This window comes from Eptatretus burgeri, chromosome 1, assembly GCF_056783735.1.
Source record: "Eptatretus burgeri isolate ZD-2024b chromosome 1, Ebu_testis_v1, whole genome shotgun sequence".
NCBI lineage: Eukaryota > Metazoa > Chordata > Myxini > Myxiniformes > Myxinidae > Eptatretus > Eptatretus burgeri.
This window is the reverse complement of record NC_140961.1, coordinates 129,905,652-129,924,725: the sequence shown is the minus strand read 5'-3', so window position 1 is coordinate 129,924,725 and position 19,074 is coordinate 129,905,652. Positions and strand designations below refer to the sequence as shown.

At 46.5% G+C, this 19,074-nt stretch overlaps 1 protein-coding gene across 2 annotated transcripts in view; it reads left to right on the top strand.

Annotated features, from left to right (window-relative positions):
• Nucleotides 1–11,146: 11,146 nt before the first annotated feature.
• Nucleotides 11,147–19,074, top strand: part of PYROXD1 (pyridine nucleotide-disulphide oxidoreductase domain 1) — a 28,725-nt gene continuing 20,797 nt past the window's right edge. Inside the window, exons 1-3 of one of the 2 annotated variants that reach the window (XM_085897943.1) lie at nt 11,147–11,278; nt 13,736–13,849; nt 14,413–14,493. In XM_085897943.1, the coding sequence (XP_085754069.1) occupies nt 13,781–13,849; nt 14,413–14,493 (150 nt within the window). In that variant the 5' untranslated portion in view covers nt 11,147–11,278; nt 13,736–13,780. Of the gene's footprint in view, nt 11,305–13,735; nt 13,850–14,412; nt 14,494–19,074 lie in introns of both variants that reach the window. The other variant, XM_085897935.1, reaches the window with a different exon arrangement.

The following is a 19,074-nucleotide window of genomic DNA, read 5'->3' as shown; positions in this document are numbered from 1 at the left end:
CATACTTGGAGAGAAGAGTGGGATGGAATCATTTCTGGAAAGCAGTTCCACATATGTGAGAGTAGAGATGTGCAGTCTGAGTAGAACCAGGATGTTCGAGTGCAAGTAAACCAGGAATTGAGTTATTTGAAGAATGGAGGAACTGGGTAGGGTCTGAGGGCTGAGAGAGCAAGCAGAAAAGTAATACGGATGGATTCCAGCCTTTTTGTTTTCCGTATCCCCACACATTTCTCGACCTTTTTTCGATGATACAGTCACTTACAACTGCTGTCAGCTCATTCTTCAGATGTTGCACGAACTGGGTTATTTCAACACCTAAAAGAAATGCACTTTCAGCTTTCCTGTGTTGTAACACCAATGCTTCCATGTGAAGCAATGATCTTGATCAATCTTTGTACCTTCAAGAGATCATTGAGAAAATCTTCCTTTTGCCCTCGTTGTGGCACTTTAAACACCTATTCCATTTATAAGTAGCCCCAATAGATTAATTTACCCTTTGTTATCTTCGCTGGTTTATTAAGCATTTAAATAAACTCGTGTGCTGATGTGGTGACACTAAAGCACTCAAATATTCTCATGTTGGTGGATATATACATATGTGTGTGTGTGTGTGTGTGTGTGTCTTAGATTTGCTGCATAGCTTGTTAATTTTGAAAGAGTATAAACATTTATGTTGGTTTCAATTTGTTCCTTGTGTATACATGCTTGTTTGGAGATTAATCATTTGCTAAATTACAAGATGTTGATGGCTTGCAACTATGTTAATGGTCTCCAAACACTTGTGTTTAAATAAATTGATTTTACCGAGACTGTATTTGATGGGTTTTGATGGTCACATTAAGTCACAGGCACCTGTCCAGGACTGAAGTTGCTCCCGAATGATTAATTGATTTGTTTTTTTTTTTTGGATCTCTCTGTCTCTGCTTAGAAAAATTCGGCTCTGATTATACTCGCACATTAGTATGATGTGTTTTGAACGCAATTGGCTAATATGGAAGCTAATAATAAATAACACAGTGGCTGTATATTCTGGACAGATCATTACCGTCGATGGGTAATGATGATGGGGCCATACGTACAGTCGTGGCCAAATATATTGGCACCCTTGCACTTTTTTCACATATTTTTTTTTTCTTCCTGAAAATTGTTGAAGTTAAAGAATCTTTTGGTGTCCACATTTGTATTTCTTTGGTTTGCAGTGGAGCAAAACCCCCAAAAAGCTGAGACAATTACTAAATCTTAGCTTATTCCACACAGAAATCTTAAAATGGCCTGGATAATATTATTGGCAACTTTTAGAAGTTGTTAGAAATAATTCGATTTCAAGCAGGTGATTCTCCTTTACTTTGGAATTGAACTCACCTGTGGTGAGTTGCAGGTGCCTGCAATATAAAAACCACTCATTCAACCAGTTTGAATAGAGATAAGGAATCATTCTTCTGTTTTGTGTCACTGTGTGGACCGCAATGAGCATGGAGAAAAGAAAGAAAACAAGAGAATTGTCTGAGGAGGTCAGACACAAGATTGTAGTGAAGCATGGACAATCTCAAGGCTGCAAGTCCATCTCCAGAGACCTTGATGTTCTTGTTTCCACCGTACGCAATGTTATCAGGAAGTTTAAGGCCCATGACACTGTAGCCAACGTCCCTGGACGTGGCCACAACAGAAAACTTGATCAAAGATTGCGGCAAAGGATTGTTTGAATGATGGAGAAAGCACCTCGATTAACTACCAAACAGATTCAAGCTGACCTTCAGACACAAGGTATGACAGTTTCAACTCACACCATCCATTGCCAACTCGATGAAAGGGAGTTCTTTGGTAGGAGACCCAGGAGGACCCCACTGCTGAGAGAAAGACATAAGAAAGCCTGACTGGAGTTTGCCAAAACACACCTGAACAAGCCCAAATCCTTCTGGGAGAATGTCCTGTGAACAGATGAGATCAAATTAGAGCTTTTTGGTGAAGCACATCATCTCTATTTTTACAGAAAACAAAATGAAGCCTTCAAAGAAAAGAACACCTTCCCTACATTCAAACATGGAGGAGGTTCAGCGATGTTTTGTGGTTGCTGTGGTGCCTCTGATACTGGGTGCCTTGAATTTGTGCATGGCATCATGAAATCGGGAGATTACCAAGGCATTTTGGGGCTCAATGTTCAACCTAGTGTCAGAAAGCTGGGTCTCTGTCGAAGGCAATGGGTCTTGCAAGACGATGACCCCAAACACACTTCAAAAAGTACCCAGTAATGGTTCAATACAAAATGCTGGACTGTTCTGAAGTGGCCAGCAATGAGTCCAGATCTGGATCCCATTGAACACCTGAAGGGAGGTCTGAAAACAGCAGTTTGGAGAAGACACCCTTCAAATCTGGGAGAACTGGAGCAGTTCATACAAGAAGAGTGGGCCAACCTGCCAGTAGAGAGGTGATGAAAGCTTATTAATGGCTATAGGAAGCGCTTGAATGCAATTATTTTGTCCAAAGGCCGTGCTACCAAATATTAAGTCTCAGGTAGCCTGGTGTTGCCTCAGTGGTTAGGGTGGCGGCTTGGGATCCTCGGGCGGCTTGGAATCGTAGGGTCCCGAGTTCAAGCCCCGTCGGCCACTGAATTAATACACCAGGGGGTTGACTCAGCCTGTAATCCTTCCGAGGTTGGCAAAATGAATACCAGTGCCAGTGTGTACTGGTAGAGGGGCACTGCATCAGCAACACAGTCGCGCTTCAAGAAATGATAGCTACCCCGGCAGCTAAGCTACCATACGACCACCACCAAGTCTCGGGTGTCAATAATTTTGTCAATGCCATTTCTTCTTATTTTCTGATTTAAAAGGATATATTAAGTTCAAAACCAATAGTTTTGGCCACAACTGTATGGTATCATACCCATTGATGGTCAGTACATATTGTTACGGATTTGGAAGCCTCCTGCACACAGACAGTCAGCAGTCCCCGCAGTTCAGTTATTTCGATAAGTATGTGTTTATAGTTAGGGTCCCGTCCCTTATATTATGTCTAATGGGAATTTGATGTGTGTGCTGCGGGTTTCTTTTATAGTCAGGTTTTTTACATCTTTAAATCTTCCTCCCAAACCAATCAAACCTTCGCGCACCGACTCCATCATGCACGTGTTTTTGGCTGAAGGCGTGGGCGGAGCCTCCATCGCCTCAGTTCGAGGAGCCGCTCCGAAGAAGGGCATGGAGTGTTTCCTCCAGCCAATGGACGGAGAGCGAGAAAAGCTGAGGCGCTCCAGCCAATGAGAGGCCAGAAGGCCAGAAACTACGACAGAACCTATTCGGGGGCGGGCCTCCGAGACGCCCCGTCCAATCAGGAGGCTCATCGCCTCAGGGCCGACTCCACCCCAGCCAGATGAAGTGTTCGCCCCGTCCAAAGGAAAGAGGTGAGGAGTGATCGTGGCGATTTCTCTGTACGTGCGTCGTGGTTGTCTGCGATCGTGGACTGCGGTCCTTTGCGGTGGCTCCTCGTGGTGGTGGTGGTGGTGGTCGAGCAGCCAGGGTCGTGGGCTCGTGGATTTTGGGACATGGGTTCGAGTCCCACCGTGGTGGGTTGGAGTCCAGTGTGACCGCACGAGGTGGAAAGGTACCCGACCAGGCTCTGTTCCCCCAGCTCGCCTTCCCTCTCGAGCCTAAGGGTCCAATAAAGACCCGACGGGGTCCATTTCGTGTGTGTGTGTGTGTGTGTGTGTGTGTGTGTGTGTGTGTGTGTGTGTGTGTGTGTGTGTGTGTGTGTGTGTGTGTGTGTGTGTGTGTGTGTGTGTGTGTGTGTGTGTGTGTGTGTGGAGCCAGTCTGTTAGGTAGAATTGTTTGAGTGTTTTCTTTTCATTATACATTGCATTTTATTCGGTTGTAACTCTGCTCTGTGTCTCCCTTCCCGATTATTACCCCCATTATAAATAAACCCCAAATTGTTAAATGTTCCAGTTTGTTGCCCCTGTTTTCTTCCATTGACCCAGCACGGTTCGTGCTTGAGAACCAGTAAGCCGATTGGGCTGTAAGTTGTCGTTTGGACCGACGGACTTTGGTATTTCCGCTCGGTTACACCGGACCGAGGCCGCGAGAGCGACCCGGTTCGACAGTTTGTTGAGGCTTTGACTTCCCCGGTAATTTGACGACGTGGGTACTTAGGTATATTGAAATTTGGCTATTAACCCTACACCACGCCGTCGTTGAATCAGCGAGCACGGTTCTTAAGTGACCCGTGACCTTTCGGAGTTGTTCGAGAGTCACGACCTAAATTCCGGGTGTTCGGTGGGAGACGGCTCTACTGCTCCACCTGGCGGCCGTTCCTCGCCACTGACCCTCGGCCCACAACAATATTACCTAGTTAAAGGCAGCAACAAACATTTGGGATGTGATTATCAGGGACAACCAAGCCATCTCACATATACAGGCTGTGAAGCACAAATAAATACTGTATACAAAGGCAGGGTTCATGAAGGAGCTAGAACACAGACTGCATCAGGACACAACTGAGCAAAAGGAACAGCACAAAGAGAGCAGTGGGACCATCCATGGGAATGAGAGACAAAATAGAGGGAGATTTGGATAAATGAAGGATGTGTAGAAGAATGAGGGGTAAGGGAGGTGGCAAGCGCTGAACGAAATGGATACAGAAGCAAACTCTCAGGAAGGAGAAATTCTTAAGAGGTGGCCTTGGGTTTAATGGGGGTATTAATATGGTTTTGGGTGGGGGATGATCTGAGATGGTGGTGAAAAGCCGTCTTGAAGCCCTGGAGGGAAGAGAATGTGGGAGTTGGTTCTAAAAGTGGGGGAAAAAGAGGAACAAACGAGTGGAGGTGAACAGTGATGCTGGATTTAGGGAGTTTCATGAGAAGGGGGTTGATGGTGGACCGCATACACCATACACCCCGCAGGAACTCGCATCTAAAGCTGCCTTGCCAAGGTTCGAATCCTGACCGATCTATAAACCGTCATCCCGGTGTTTCACAGGTAGGGTCATTCATCAATGCGTGTGCTGTCCCTCCAAAATGGACGTTAAACTGGACGTCCCGTGTGTCGGCACGAGTTGGTGGACGTTAAAGATCCCACGGTGTCCTTCCATGAAGAGTAGGCGAGCTATCTCCGGCGCCATGAAGAAATTACAAATTCCTGCCATAACCAGCAGAGGGCAGCACAGCCGTGCTCTCAGCCAATGATGCTTCGTCTCATGGTCTCATGAACAGTTTCGTGAAAGAGATTTTGCTCATATTTTTTAGATCCTCGTGGAGGATCTCGAAGTCTTACTCACGTTGTTGTTCTTGTGGACTTTTTTGTTTCACAGCCTACAGTTTTCATCGAAACTTACTGAAACTTGGTATATATATATATATATATATATATATATATATATATATATATATATATATATATATATATATATATATATATATATATATATATATATATATATATATATATATATATATATATATATATAATACCCTGCTCAGACAGTAACCATCTCCGATTTAGAAAATTCCTCCTAGAAAAAAGTTATGACGTCAAGATATCTCCGCTGATGGAAATCGCCGAAAAAATTATCTCAAACTCGGCAAGCTTTTTGAATTGTTAACGGGAATCGAACAGGGCATTAGCAGAGATGAATTACCGCACAAACGATATACATCACTATGACGTCATATCAATTTTTATGACGTCATTCCTATTTTTTGACATTTTTTTTGTTTCACAACCCAGAGTTTTATCGGATCTTCGTGAAACTTGACATGTATATGCAGAAAGCCCACGCGCAGGCAGTAACCATCTCCGATTTTGGAAATTCTTCGGAGAAAAAAAAGTTGACGTCATAATATCGCCGCTAATGGAAATCGCCTATACCATCATCTCCGAAACTCGGCAAGCTGTTTGAATTTTGTTTGCGGGAATCAAGCCGGGCATTAGCACAGATAATTAATTTATCGCAAACCTGATACATCAAAATGACGTCATATTCGTTTTTATGACGTCATCATTAAGAGGACGAGGATCTTAGCTCATTCGAGGTTGTTGGAGAACTCGGGGTTTAGTGGTGTCTGGGTCACGTGATTAAAATTCCATTTTCGACGGACGTCATGAATCGTCCACGGCAGGACAAGTTGTGAAAGTGGACGCAAGCAATTGAACTCTCCTCCCGTGGTCCCTCATTCCTGCACGTTCAATGTTTGCTGTTCGATTCAACGAAATGAAATAAACAATATTATTTTCGTGTGTGCCGGAAACCGTTGACAGTTCGAAACGACCGTGAAATGACGGTTCGGAGTTGGTATTTTATATAACCAAAAAAATATCGGTCGCAAAGACCGAAAAAAAAACAAAGGTAGCGGTTGCAAAGTATCATTCCAGGTTGGTGTTTTACGCTAAAATTAAACATTTAAAAAACAACAACACTCCATTGTCACGTGATACGAACAGACCAATGGAAGCGTTTTCCTGATGGTGACGACACCGGAAGTTTCAACCTCTCGATTGAAGAGAAGTTTAAAGAGTCTGTGACGACGGTGTCCTTCGAAAAAATAATCAAACCTCAGATTTGTGTAGAACATGACTGAAATGAGAGCGAGAGATGAACCTTCAGAGTTTAGGCTTTATTCCATTTGATTGGAGCCGCTTCTGTGGACACACCAGGAAATACAGGTTCAGCTAGGAGTACATAAGCAGAAACGTATACATGTGCAGTTAACCATTGCAGACTAATCCGCGTAAGCACGGAGTTCGATATAATCTCCATTCTCACCAGTCAATGAGCACCTTCAGTTAACGAGCATCAAGTGGACAGCCGATGTCAATAGCAATGCCCCGGGGACAATCCCTCGTGCCGCAGAGAGACATCCCCTTATACGCGAGACGCACAACATGTGATCCCGCGTCATGTCCCTTGATTCACGTTAATTCACCACATTCTCCTCACCTTTAAAATGTAACTAGGGGCCCATCTTACACACCATGATTGCTTTAGCTCTATAGGAGTATACATTTCAAGCAACGCGGACTAATAGATCTACAGGAGCATACATGCCAAGCAGTGATTATTTTGAGTTGTAGGAGCATGGAAATGAGCATCGATATATGATATAATGGGCATATAGGAGCATGAGCAGCGAGAATGCCGATAATCCCCTTTACAGATTGAGTCGTCGAGGGGCCTTATTCGTCGACCTCTCCGGGAGTAAACGGCAGTTTCACTTGAGGGAGACTCCCGATCCTCTTGGTGAGCCTCGACTTGTGCCGGGGATGACTCCTCGATCGCCCTCGGGGGAACACGGCAGCCCTGTCGCCTGGCGGAGTTCCTGGAAATGTCAGAAGGAGGAGAGCCAGGAGGTGGTGTACCGGCGGGAGGAGTACCGGCGGGAGCCAGATGGCGAACCGACACAGTGGTCTCCCTGCCATCCGGGAGCCTGACATGAGCATACTTTGGATTAGTGTCAATGAGTTCGACCCCCTCCACCAGCGGTTCATACTTGCTTTGTCGTACCGGGCGTTTCATGAACACTGTACCGGGGTGGGTCAGCCAGTTGGGCACCGTTTGACTGTCAACATAACGTCGTTGGTGAGTAAACATACGTTCGTGAGGAGTGGCATTTGTGGACGTGCAGAGCAAAGAGCGTATGGAATTCATTGCGTCAGGAAGAGCAACCTCCCATCGCTCGGGGCCCAGTCCTCTCGATTTCAGCGCCAGAGTTATGGCTTTCCAAATAACTCCATTATACCTTTCCACCTGCCCGTTCCCCTGTGGGCTGTAACCCGTCGTTCGACTAGTTGCTATGCCGTGCTCTAATAGGAATTGTTTTAGCCCGGCCGACATGAAACACGGCCCTCTGTCTGAATGTATGTACGAAGGTCTCCCAAACATAGCGAAGACGTCAGACAGACATTTACGACAGTGCCCGAGGTCATATCCGAGCACGGAAACGCGAAAGGGAACCTTGAATATTCATCAACAACGGTGAATATGTATCTGTTGTCTGTCTCGGTCGGCAGGGGCCCTTTGAAGTCGATGTTTAGTCTCTCGAAGGGGAAGTAGCCTTGATCAGTCAGCCAGATGCCGCGCCAAAGAATCTGGGTTTTAGTTCAGCACAAACAGGGCATGAAGCATTCATTTGTTTAATATCTTCAACAGAATAGGGAAGATTTTGTCTGCGTGCGAAATGTGCCATCCTGGTTACCCCTGGGTGGCACAGAGACACATGGAGGGCGTGCAAAGCCTGACTGATTGTTGCAGAACTGTAGACCCGGATGATGTTATCTGCAGCAGGGTTTTCCTTCCCGGGCCGGTAAACAATGTCGTACCTGTAGCAGGCTAGGTCTATCCGCCATCTCATAATTTTTTCATTCTTAATTTTCCCGTTATTTTTCCCATCAAACATGAAAGCCACGGATCGTTGGTCCGTAACGAGCGTGAAGTGGTTTCCCAGTAAATAATGTCTCCATTTACGCAGCGCTTCGACGATGGCGTACGCCTCCTTCTCTATTGCCGAGTGTCTCTGCTCGCTTCTAGAGAGAGTTCTCGAGAAGAAAGCGACCGGCCGCCCAGACTGATTAAGTGTTGCAGCTATGGCGTGATTTGGAAGCGTGCGGTTTCCACCACGAAGGGCACCGAGCTGTCGATCGATAAAACCACGGACTTACTGATATCATCCTTGAGATCGTGGAAAGCTTTCACGACAGCGGCATCTGGTGGAAAGTTTTGCAATGCACTAGGGGATATATTTTCTCGGAGTATTGCGAAATCCATCTTGCATAGTAGCGAACATCCTGATCACCCGGCGCATTGTCTGCAAGTCCTGAGGTGGTGGAAGCTCACGGAGCGGGCGCAATCGCTCAGGATCAGGCTTAATTGTGCCGTTGGCTATCGTGTAGCCGAGAAGGTCAATTGACCTTGCCGAGAATACGCATTTCTCGTAGTTGAGAGTCAGATTATATTTTCCAGCAATGCTCAAGAATCTGTCCAGATTCCTATCATGTTCCCTCTGATCCCTACCGCACACTGTGACATTATCCACGTAAACAAAAGTGTCTTCGAGGTTTTCATCTGAGATGATGTCGTCCATAACCCGTTGGAAGCAAGCTACTCCATTCGTGACACCGAATGGTATCCTTCTGAACTGGTAGAGGCGCCGCCCTGCCTGGAATGCAGTGTACGGTTTGTCTTCCTCTCGGATGGGAATTTGATGATAGGCGCTCCGCAAGTCGATGGTACTGAATACCTTATAATTGGCCACGCGTTCGACCATCTCATCTATGCGCGGCAGGGGGTAGGCGTCGAGTTGGGTGAAGCGATTGACCGTTTGGGAATAATCGACAACCATCCGTCTCTTATGGTTCTGACTGCTGGTCACTAACACCTGTGCGCGCCATGGCGAATCGCTCGGTTCTATAATTCCCTCCTCCAGTAATCGCTTGGTTTCTGAAGTGATGAAATTCATGTCAGCAGTGGTATATCGCCGCGATTTGATCGCTATCGGTTTGCAGACCGGCGACAAGTTAGCGAACAGCTGGGGGACGTCACCTCCGCGGTGGTCAGCGCATTTAAAATTAGACGAGGCTTGCTTCCTCCAAAGGGTATTTCGACGCTCGTGTGCTGCTTGAGGACATTATGACCCAGAATTACGTCTGCGCACAAATCACGAAGCACCAGCACCTTTACATCCCGATGCGTGTACCCTTTACGTCCAATTCAACATTGCAGTACCCTCGTACGCGGGATTGTAGTGAGGTGGCGGCCATGCATACCGTATTGTCAGTCGGGTGGATTACCCATTTCCTGCCCTTCACTAGCGAGCTGTTGACGAAACCTTCAGAGCTACCGGTATCAACCAGAGCCTCAGCCATATGCCCGTTAATTCGCACGTTGATGATAGCCTTGGATAGATTCCCCGGAGAGGCTGCAGTCAATTTATTTTGCGAGTAGAGAGCCGCAGAAGTGGGTTTATTCCTCCTTAGAGTAGATTTACATACCCTGGCATAATGCCCTTTCTTGTCGCAATTCATGCATGTGGCATCTCTGGCGGGACATTTTTGACGAGGATGCCTTTTGTACCCACAAAAGAAGCATTTACCGACCGGAGCAGTTGCTGAGGAGTTTGACGAGGTCTGGGTATCCGGCTCCTCGGGTGTTTCTCCATCCCTCATGTCTGGCTGTGTCTGTGCCAGTGGGGTTCCTTGGGTTCCCATCGTAGCAGCGTTCATGAGCAGCATTGGTGTCCCAAATGACTCAGATTGCTGCTGAGCCGTATCCATCGCTCGAGCCTGATCGACTACCTTGTCAAGAGTGGGTTGCGCTTTCTCTAGTAAGCGTTGCCGTATGTGGGCTGATCTGAGTCCTTGGATGAATGCCTCCCGTGTCGCTTCCTTTCGGTTGCTCGGCGCTTACGGCCCGGAAGCTGCCGTCTTTTCCCAGCTGATTCAGAGCTTGCAGGAACTGATCGATTGTCTCCCCGGCTGCTTGCTTGCGTGTGTTGAGAAGATGTCGTATGTATACCTCGTTCTTGGGCTTCACGTAGAGCGCCTGCAGTACGTCAATCGCTGCTTCGTAAGTGTCGCACCCCGAGAAGAGCCTGTACACGCTGGGCGAGACATGATTCACGAGAGCGGCAAATTTGTCAGCTCCTCCGCGATGATGGTCAGATAGTGTGAGAAGGAGCAGAACCAATGTGACCATTTCATTTCTGCGTCAGTCGTGTTTGGGTCTGCGTCGAACCTCTCTGGTTTGTAGATCTTGTCCATCTTTGGTTGAGAGAGCCGAGAAAATTAAATGGAATAAATTGAAATGAGAGCGAGAGATGAACCTTCAGAGTTTAGGCTTTATTCCATTTGATTGGAGCCGCTTCTGTGGACACACCAGGAAATACAGGTTCAGCTAGGAGTACATAAGCAGAAACGTATACATGTGCAGTTAACCATTGCAGACTAATCCGCGTAAGCACGGAGTTCGATATAATCTCCATTCTCACCAGTCAATGAGCACCTTCAGTTAACGAGCATCAAGTGGACAGCCGATGTCAATAGCAATGCCCCGGGGACAATCCCTCGTGCCGCAGAGAGACATCCCCTTATACGCGAGACGCACAACATGTGATCCCGCGTCATGTCCCTTGATTCACGTTAATTCACCACAATGACCATATTATTCAGTTCTTTTTCAGTCTTTGTTTGAATTAAGTATGTTTTCAGGAAAAACGTTAAATTATTTTCAACAACAACAACAACAAGTTCACACCGGAAATGAAATGGTTGTCACGTTGTTTTTTTTTTCACCTTCTCCGGTACGATCTGCGAAGGGCTGCGATTTGTAAGATAAAAACGTGTTTTGTTTGTTTGTTTGTTTGTTTGTTTGTTTGTTTATTCCACAATCGATGCTACGAGTCGAATAAAAATTGGTTTCAGGTTGACTGGGCGGTGTGTGGAAGGGTTTCGGTGTCAGTGTGCTACAATATGTGAATATGTTGGTTGTTCCAAACAGATGCCCGTCGTGTTTGCGCCACCACATTTGGTCTTCCTGATACTAAGTCTTTGTCAGTGCTTGTCCAGATCCCTCAGCTGAGGATGTGCAGTGGAGATTCCCCATTTAAAACACAATTTTAACACAATTCCCAGGCACAAGGCAATACGAGTACAGTACTGACGAGTCGGTCGAGTATGTCTGTGACGCTCTATTATGACGTCAGCCTTCATTTGTTGCAGTTTGTACTTAAGTCAAAGATGGCCCCTTCACACGTGACATGTGAACACCTTGGTGCACAAATTTGTTTCCACTTGGGGAGGTCCTGCCCTCAGAGCAACCGCACTCTTACATCGCAGGCGATGTAACTTGGTGTCAAGGGATAGGGATAGCCAAGAGGACCGCACCACCGGTCACCCCCCAAAAATTGTCCTTTTGAACAGGATCTAGTGACAAAGACTTTCATCTCGTCTCCCTGTCAAGGCTCGAGTGCCTCAAGGCGGTCAAGTGTTCTGGGCCCAGTGATGTTCCTGATATTCATCAATTCGATCTCTCTGACTGGAAAATCCTCTTTGTATATTTTATGATGACAGGCTGGCTGCAGCTTGTTCCCTCTCTTCAAATCTTGGAAAATAAATAAATAAATCACAAGTTGGTCAAACACTTTGAATATGTCTTTCAATCCTGATAAATCACTCTCGCTGTCTCTGTCTCACTGTCTCATCTCTGTCACGTCTCTGTCTCTGTCTCTGTCTCGTCTGTCTCTGTCTCGTCTCTGTCTCGTCTCTGTCTCGTCTTTGTCTCTGTCTCTGTCTCGTCTGTCTCTGTCTCGTCTCTGTCTCGTCTCGTCTCTGTCTCATCTCTGTCTCGTCTCTGTCCCGTCTCTGTCTCGTCTCGTCTCTGTCTCATCTCTGTCTCGTCTCTGTCCCGTTTCTGTCTCGTCTCTGTCTCTGTCTCTGTCTCGTCTCCGTCTCCGTCTCCGTCTCTCTGTCTCCGTCTCCGTCTCCGTCTCCGTCTCCGTCTCCGTCTCCGTCTCCGTCTCCCTCTCCCTCTCCCTCTCCCTCTCCCTCTCTCTCTCTCTCTCTCTCTCTCTCTCTCTCTCTCTCTCTCTCTCTCTCTCTCTCTCTCTCTCTCTCTCTCTCTCTCTCTCTTTCTCTCTCTTTCTCTCTCTTTCCCCGAAGGACCCGCCGACTGGTCGTCCTCCATCATAGGAAGTCCTTCCTTGGCACACCTGAACTCCTATCCACCAACAAAGCTTTCATCCACAGCTTGATGGAGTACTACTCTCCCCTCTGGGTCTTGCTCATCTTGTCGCCATGGAAACCAAGTCCTTCACGATCATTAGAATGCCCTGAGATGAAGCTAAGTCCATCACTTCACCATTGCAGACGGGTTGGTAGTCTCTCTGTCTTCCACCGCCTCCTTTCTCGTCTTGCACACTCTACTCTTTCCTTGCTTTGTCCCCCTCAAGTTTTTGCAGGGCTCACACAACGATCTACCATAAACTCCCTTCTGGTGAAACTACCTAAATCGAGGATCAAGGCTCACCTCCACTCATTCGTTCCTCTTCCCCTACCCCCTGACTTGTGGAATCAACTTCCACATCCTCTTCAATCTCATTGTTCCCTCCAGATGTTCATGACAGCTATTACCACCATTTCAGATCGTCGCCAATCCAAAACCATGATCTTTTCTACCCCCATTAGCCCTCCCCGAGCCCACTTCTTTCCCGGTTTCCAGATTTTGGGTCCATCTCTGTGATCGAGAGTTTGCACTTGTATCCACCTTGTTCAACCCCTTTATGATTATGAGGGGTCATGTTATTATCTTTATGATTATTACTACCGCGGCAGAGTACCCACCCGACGTGCGATGCCGTTCCATGTGTGCAACACATTCTTCTGATGCATCCTTTTATTTGGGCGGTGTATAGGCAACAGATTGCTGCCTCAATTGCTCCCCACAAACGGGATTAGTCTTGGTTACATATAAGATATACGAAGTGAAAACGTGTTCTGCTTGTGTACATTATACTGTATATAATATATTGTGGTTATATAGCTCAGATAATTCCAAACGCTCCCACCACCATCTTTTGTTTCGTTGGTTGTTTTTGTGTCTGAAATTTCCATCCCTTGTTTAATCAACCTGGTTGTAATTAATACAGTGTGTATGTTTGTAGTTAAATATGTTTTATTTAACGATTGAAGGTCACTTTGGGAAGATTTATTTATTTTTCCCTCCTCCCATTGTGCTCCGAATCCACATGGTTCGATTTCAGACCACAGAGCCCTCCCTGTGTTGTTGTCATCTGTGAAGAAGAGGAATGACTTCTGGAACAGCAAAGTACATTGTTGTTGGTGGTGGGATTGCTGGTGTTACTTGTGTGGAGCAGGTATGTGTGACGAAGAGGATGCACACCAAAGGTTTGATACCGGATCATCTGTTCATGCTTTCCTTGCATGCCACCACCCTTGGCTTGACTCCCACACCCCATCCTTGGCTTGACTCCCACACCACCACCCTTGGCTTGCATCCCACACCACCACCCTTGGCTTGACTCCCACACCCTACCCTTGGCTTGACTCCCACACCCCATCCTTGGCTTGACTCCCACACCACCACCCTTGGCTTGCATCTCACACCACCACCCTTGGCTTGACTCCCACACCCTACCCTTGGCTTGACTCCCACACCACCACCCTTGGCTTGACTCCCACACCACCACCCTTGGCTTGACTCCCACACCCCACCCTTGGCTTGACTCCCACACCACCACCCTTGGCTTGACTCCCACACCCCACCCTTGGCTTGATTCCCACACCCCCACCACCTGTTCCATGCTTGGCTCCCACACCATCACCCTCACCAACCTCCTTTTTGACTTGCACACCACCACCCAACCTCCTGCCTGGCCCACGCACAATTTTACACTTACCTATGACCTTTTCATTGCAGTTGGCTTCTCAGAACACAGTTGATGACATCCTTCTACTTACTCCATATCCGCTCATCAAAGCCGTGACAAACTTTCGACAGGTAATTGGCCGTAGAAGAGGTACCCGGTCACTCTTTTTCTCTTGCCCTTCCGCTCTTACCTTGTTGATACAATTAAGTCGTCACCGAGTATTCAAATTTCCCTGTTCTTCTTCTTAACCGAGTGAATCACGCCATACCTGAACTGTTCACCTGTTGCCACATTGTTGGAAGCTCGTCGCATTTCATGACATTGCTGATGGCTTTTATACTTGTACACAATTTATAGAGTTCCCAAATCGGGTGATGATGAGTGTGGAGGTCCATTTTCTTCACCGACATTCTGGGTGCTCACAACGCATCATGATCCAGAAAGGTTGCACCGCTCCAATCGCAGGACGTGGGAATTGCGGCTCAAGCAGGAACGGGAATCAAAGCTACACTGAGGGGGGTGCTGCTCGTCCTTTAGATGGGGAGCTGAAACTGTTTACTCCTGCTAAAGATTCCAGGGTAGACCATTGTGTGTCGGTACCCTACCTAAATTGCCTTCTTGCACTTGGGTTTATATTTAGCACTGTATTTGTTCAGAGGGTGTGAGCAGCATTTCCCTGATGGTCCAAATGGCCTTTTCCCATGCCTCAACACGTGACTTTCAAAATGACGTATGAACGCGAACAAGGCCTTCCACATTTTCAGCGACTCACTTCCGGTAGATGAGGCACTCGATCTGAATCTGCCATTTCGAGCGCAAAATCTGTAATTCAAATAGTCTTTTTCAACATCATCTTCGGCATTTAAACGGAACGATGGCGATTTCAAAATGGTAAACCATAACCGTGTCCCTGGATGCAAATGGGGCTCGCAGAAATACTGTCGAGAAACACGAGAAATATCCGTGCATGCGAGGAATTGAGTTCCTACCATTTCCTGTTAATTCAAGCGAGCGGTGCAGTGGATAGTACACGCGCGCGCGCGCGCACGCACGCACGCACGCACGCACACACACACACACACACACACACACACACACACACACACACACACACACACACACACACACACACACACACACACACACACACTTTGAGGTGCTTTTGCAAGTATTTTTGGCTTCTTTTCGAAGGTTTGTGAGCCATCTTGGGTAACGATCCTTATCTCGCACACACGATATACGTTCACGTGCCCCAATCAACAACAATGCCGCTAAGGGGTTTCGAGCATTCTGGGGCGGAATACACCATTTTGAAAGTCCGGTATTGTCTTGTGATACATGTTTGAAAGAAAGAATGACTTTGCATAATGTAATGCATGCATTTTTAGCTCGCCTGTTCGAAGAACGGAGAGCTATAGCGATACCCCCGGCGTGAGCGTGAGCGTGAAAATGTTAGTTTTTGGTGCAAGTTATTTCCTTTCTAATGTTTTTATCTACCACACTTTTTTTTACTGATTACAATATACAAATACATATATTGCTTTAAAATTATTTGGATCAGACTTCACTGCAATGCTTTATAAAAAATATTATTAGACTAGTCTTTTAAAAACGATAAATGTATAAACAGGCGAGCATTGGGTGGCTTTGACACCAACTCTGGTTTTTTTTTCCAATAGCAAAAGTTGTACAGGTTGATTATCATGTTGAAAATTGTTGGTTGATCATTTATCATTTGGCACGGTAGCTCAGAGGTAGCACGCTAACCTTTGAGCCGTGTAGTTGGTTCAAATCCCAAACCTGACTTTAAACTGCCAGACTGGCGTTTCGCAGGCTGGGCATCAGGCAGTGCACCATCGTTTGAAGGAGACTTTAGGCTGACGGTCTCATCTGTTAGAATTCACTCATGGATGTTAAAGATTCGGCGGTGTATTTCGAAAAGAGTAGGCCATTGTGTGCTGGCACGCTGGCTTAATTGCTGAGTTAATCTATATTGTGGTCCTCATCAACGGCACAGGATGCATTCTACTTTGAAGTGGCAATTGGTCACTGGCTTTGACAAGATACAAATTTTTATTACGGACGGACCCAGGCATCAAAAAGCTACATGTATCGAACGAACAACGGAGCACCTCCGCGCCATTAGAGCATGTAAATTGAATCAGTTGTGGCAATAAATGTGAATTGTTGCTCCCAGCTTGCTGGCTCGATGACAGAAGTTTCCATTTGCATTTTTGCTGCCTTCATCTCTACCTCATTTAGAATCCCATGCAGGCACGGGCAACTTGCTAGTCTCAGTAATGATGCAACCAGCAGGCCATATTCAGATTTGAATCATGGTCAAATCTGCATTTGATAGAGTATAATTTAGCCATCAAGTTAGCATGTCATTAAAAAAATAAAACAAGAAAAATCTCTAATACGCTCAAAAACATTGTTACGGCCACGGGTATCGAGTGTATTATGAGGGGGTTAATCCCCGTTTGTCCTCGGAAGAGCTGGACCTGGGACCGCCGCTCACAATTAACTTTGTGGTACGGTGGGTGGGTTGCTTTACAACCACAAACGCCAATCAGTTAACCACAAGTTCCAGTGTCCACCGTCTAATTTTTTCTGTTTAACTAGAGGTCACGTGGCTTCCTGAACGGGGAGCGCGCCCTCGGCAAAGCACCAATCTTATCTTGATTAGATCTTAATTAGGGTGATCGAGCATTTAACCGCTGGTGTGTGCCGACTGTGACAGGTCAATTAGTTTGGTGATTACCTCCCAGTCTATCTCGGGTCAGACAATGCTGGATCAATGGAAGGAAAGGACAAGCATGGACAGGTTGGAACGTCAACAAGGAATTTATTAATAAGTAAAAAATAAACAAAATAAACTTTTTATTTCCTTGTGGTGAAAATAAGTAAATTCGAATCAATCAAAATAATCTCAAGCAAATAAATAATCATGCATTGATAGAAAAACAGACAAAGAGCAGATGCTTATCACTATGCCTTACTTAACAATTAAACATGAGACAATGGTACTCAGCAGATAATTCGGAGGGGTGGGGGGGGGGGTGGAAGAGGAATCTGGTCTCGTTCACCTAATAGAAGTCATCGTATGTCAAATAACGTCATGAAATGTGTGAGCGTGCCTTGGTCTGCTGCCAGCGCCCTGCCTCGCCGTGCGCCCATTCGCAAACGGGCTTGAACACCAATCGACGTTTCGTCGTCACCCCCAGGAACCAGATAGGCCAAGAATCAGGTACGCCAAGAGCAGCTCTCGAGCAGAACCAGCATTAACGGTCCAAGCGTCACCCACTGTCAGGAGCCACAACCAACGGGCAGCTGTTTGGAGCTGTGAGAAGCTGTGAGGCTGCAAGGCCGTCACCAACTGTCACAAACTCAACTGTCGCCAGCTCACCAACCGTCTGACTGGAACTGACTGGAGCTGAAAATAGCCGTCGCCCAGCTGTCACCAACTGACTGACTGGAGCTGAAAATAGCCGTCGCCCAGTTGTCACCAACTGACTGACTGGAACTGACTGGAGCTGAAAATAGCCGTCACCCAGCTGTCACCAACTGACACCAAAAAATAGGTCCTCGCCTTTTTTATAGGCGGCCCGTCTGGGCAGAGCCTCAAGCAGACTTCAGCCAAATCCACCTTGCCTATTGGTGCCTCGTTGCACGTCACCAACCGCCAGTCTCGCGACCATTCCTGGCTTACGATGCCATGGTTGTGGTGCTCGACGAATGGCAGAAAGCAACCATTTGCCAGAATTACCGAGCGAAAACGTGAAGCACTCATAAAACGTCAACAACAACCATCCACAGAGCTGCCAAACGACGATGGAAAAAGGTGGGTGTCAATGTCGGTGAAAGTGGGTGAGCCTCCATTGGGCTAGCGGTTATCTCACGTGCATTAATGTGTCTGTTGTAAAGAGAAAAAGGCCATTCCATAAGAAAGGGAATCTATTCTTTACCTTTCTCAACGCATCAGTTAGAATCCCACCAGACATGGGGATGGGTCTATCCTGGACACGCATTTAGGGAAATGACTGTCTGAGGACCAAAATGTTTGTATGCATTCATCGGATCGGATTCTGAAATCCGAAACAATATTAATGCAAACATCTTGAGTTTGTGGTCTGATAGGAATTGTAAGGAAGTATCACACTTGGCTTTGAGCTGTCGAGTCGAGGTTTGATTCCTGACCCGACTGTAAACTGTCAAATTGTTGCTTCGCAGGTTGCATCACAAAGTGTGCCATCCCTTGGATGTACGTTAAGCTGGCTGGTCCCGTCTGTTTGCATTATGTGGTGGACGTTAAAGATCCCACTTAATCTTACGTGAACGGGAGGAAAGTTATTTCCGCCACCCTCAACAAAAGACAGATTCCTGCCAGCTTCAGCTGAACGTCAAGACTATCCAGCCAGTTCGTGAAAGACTTGGACCAAAAACTTTCCCTGGGTGACACAACAAGATTGAATAATTAATTGAGGCCAATATAGAAGAAGAATAATAATAAGAAACCGTAGCAGTGGTGGTTGCTCGTGGTACTGCTGGAGTTTGTGGCACCACAATAACGTTTTGTCCATTAGAACAATGTGCAAGGCTTATTTTGTTTTGTTCAACTTTTATCAACATCACCCCGCAAATATCAGCATCCCACAGGGGGACAAAATAGATTGGAAATAATTAATTTTGTCATATTTCCATTGTTGGAG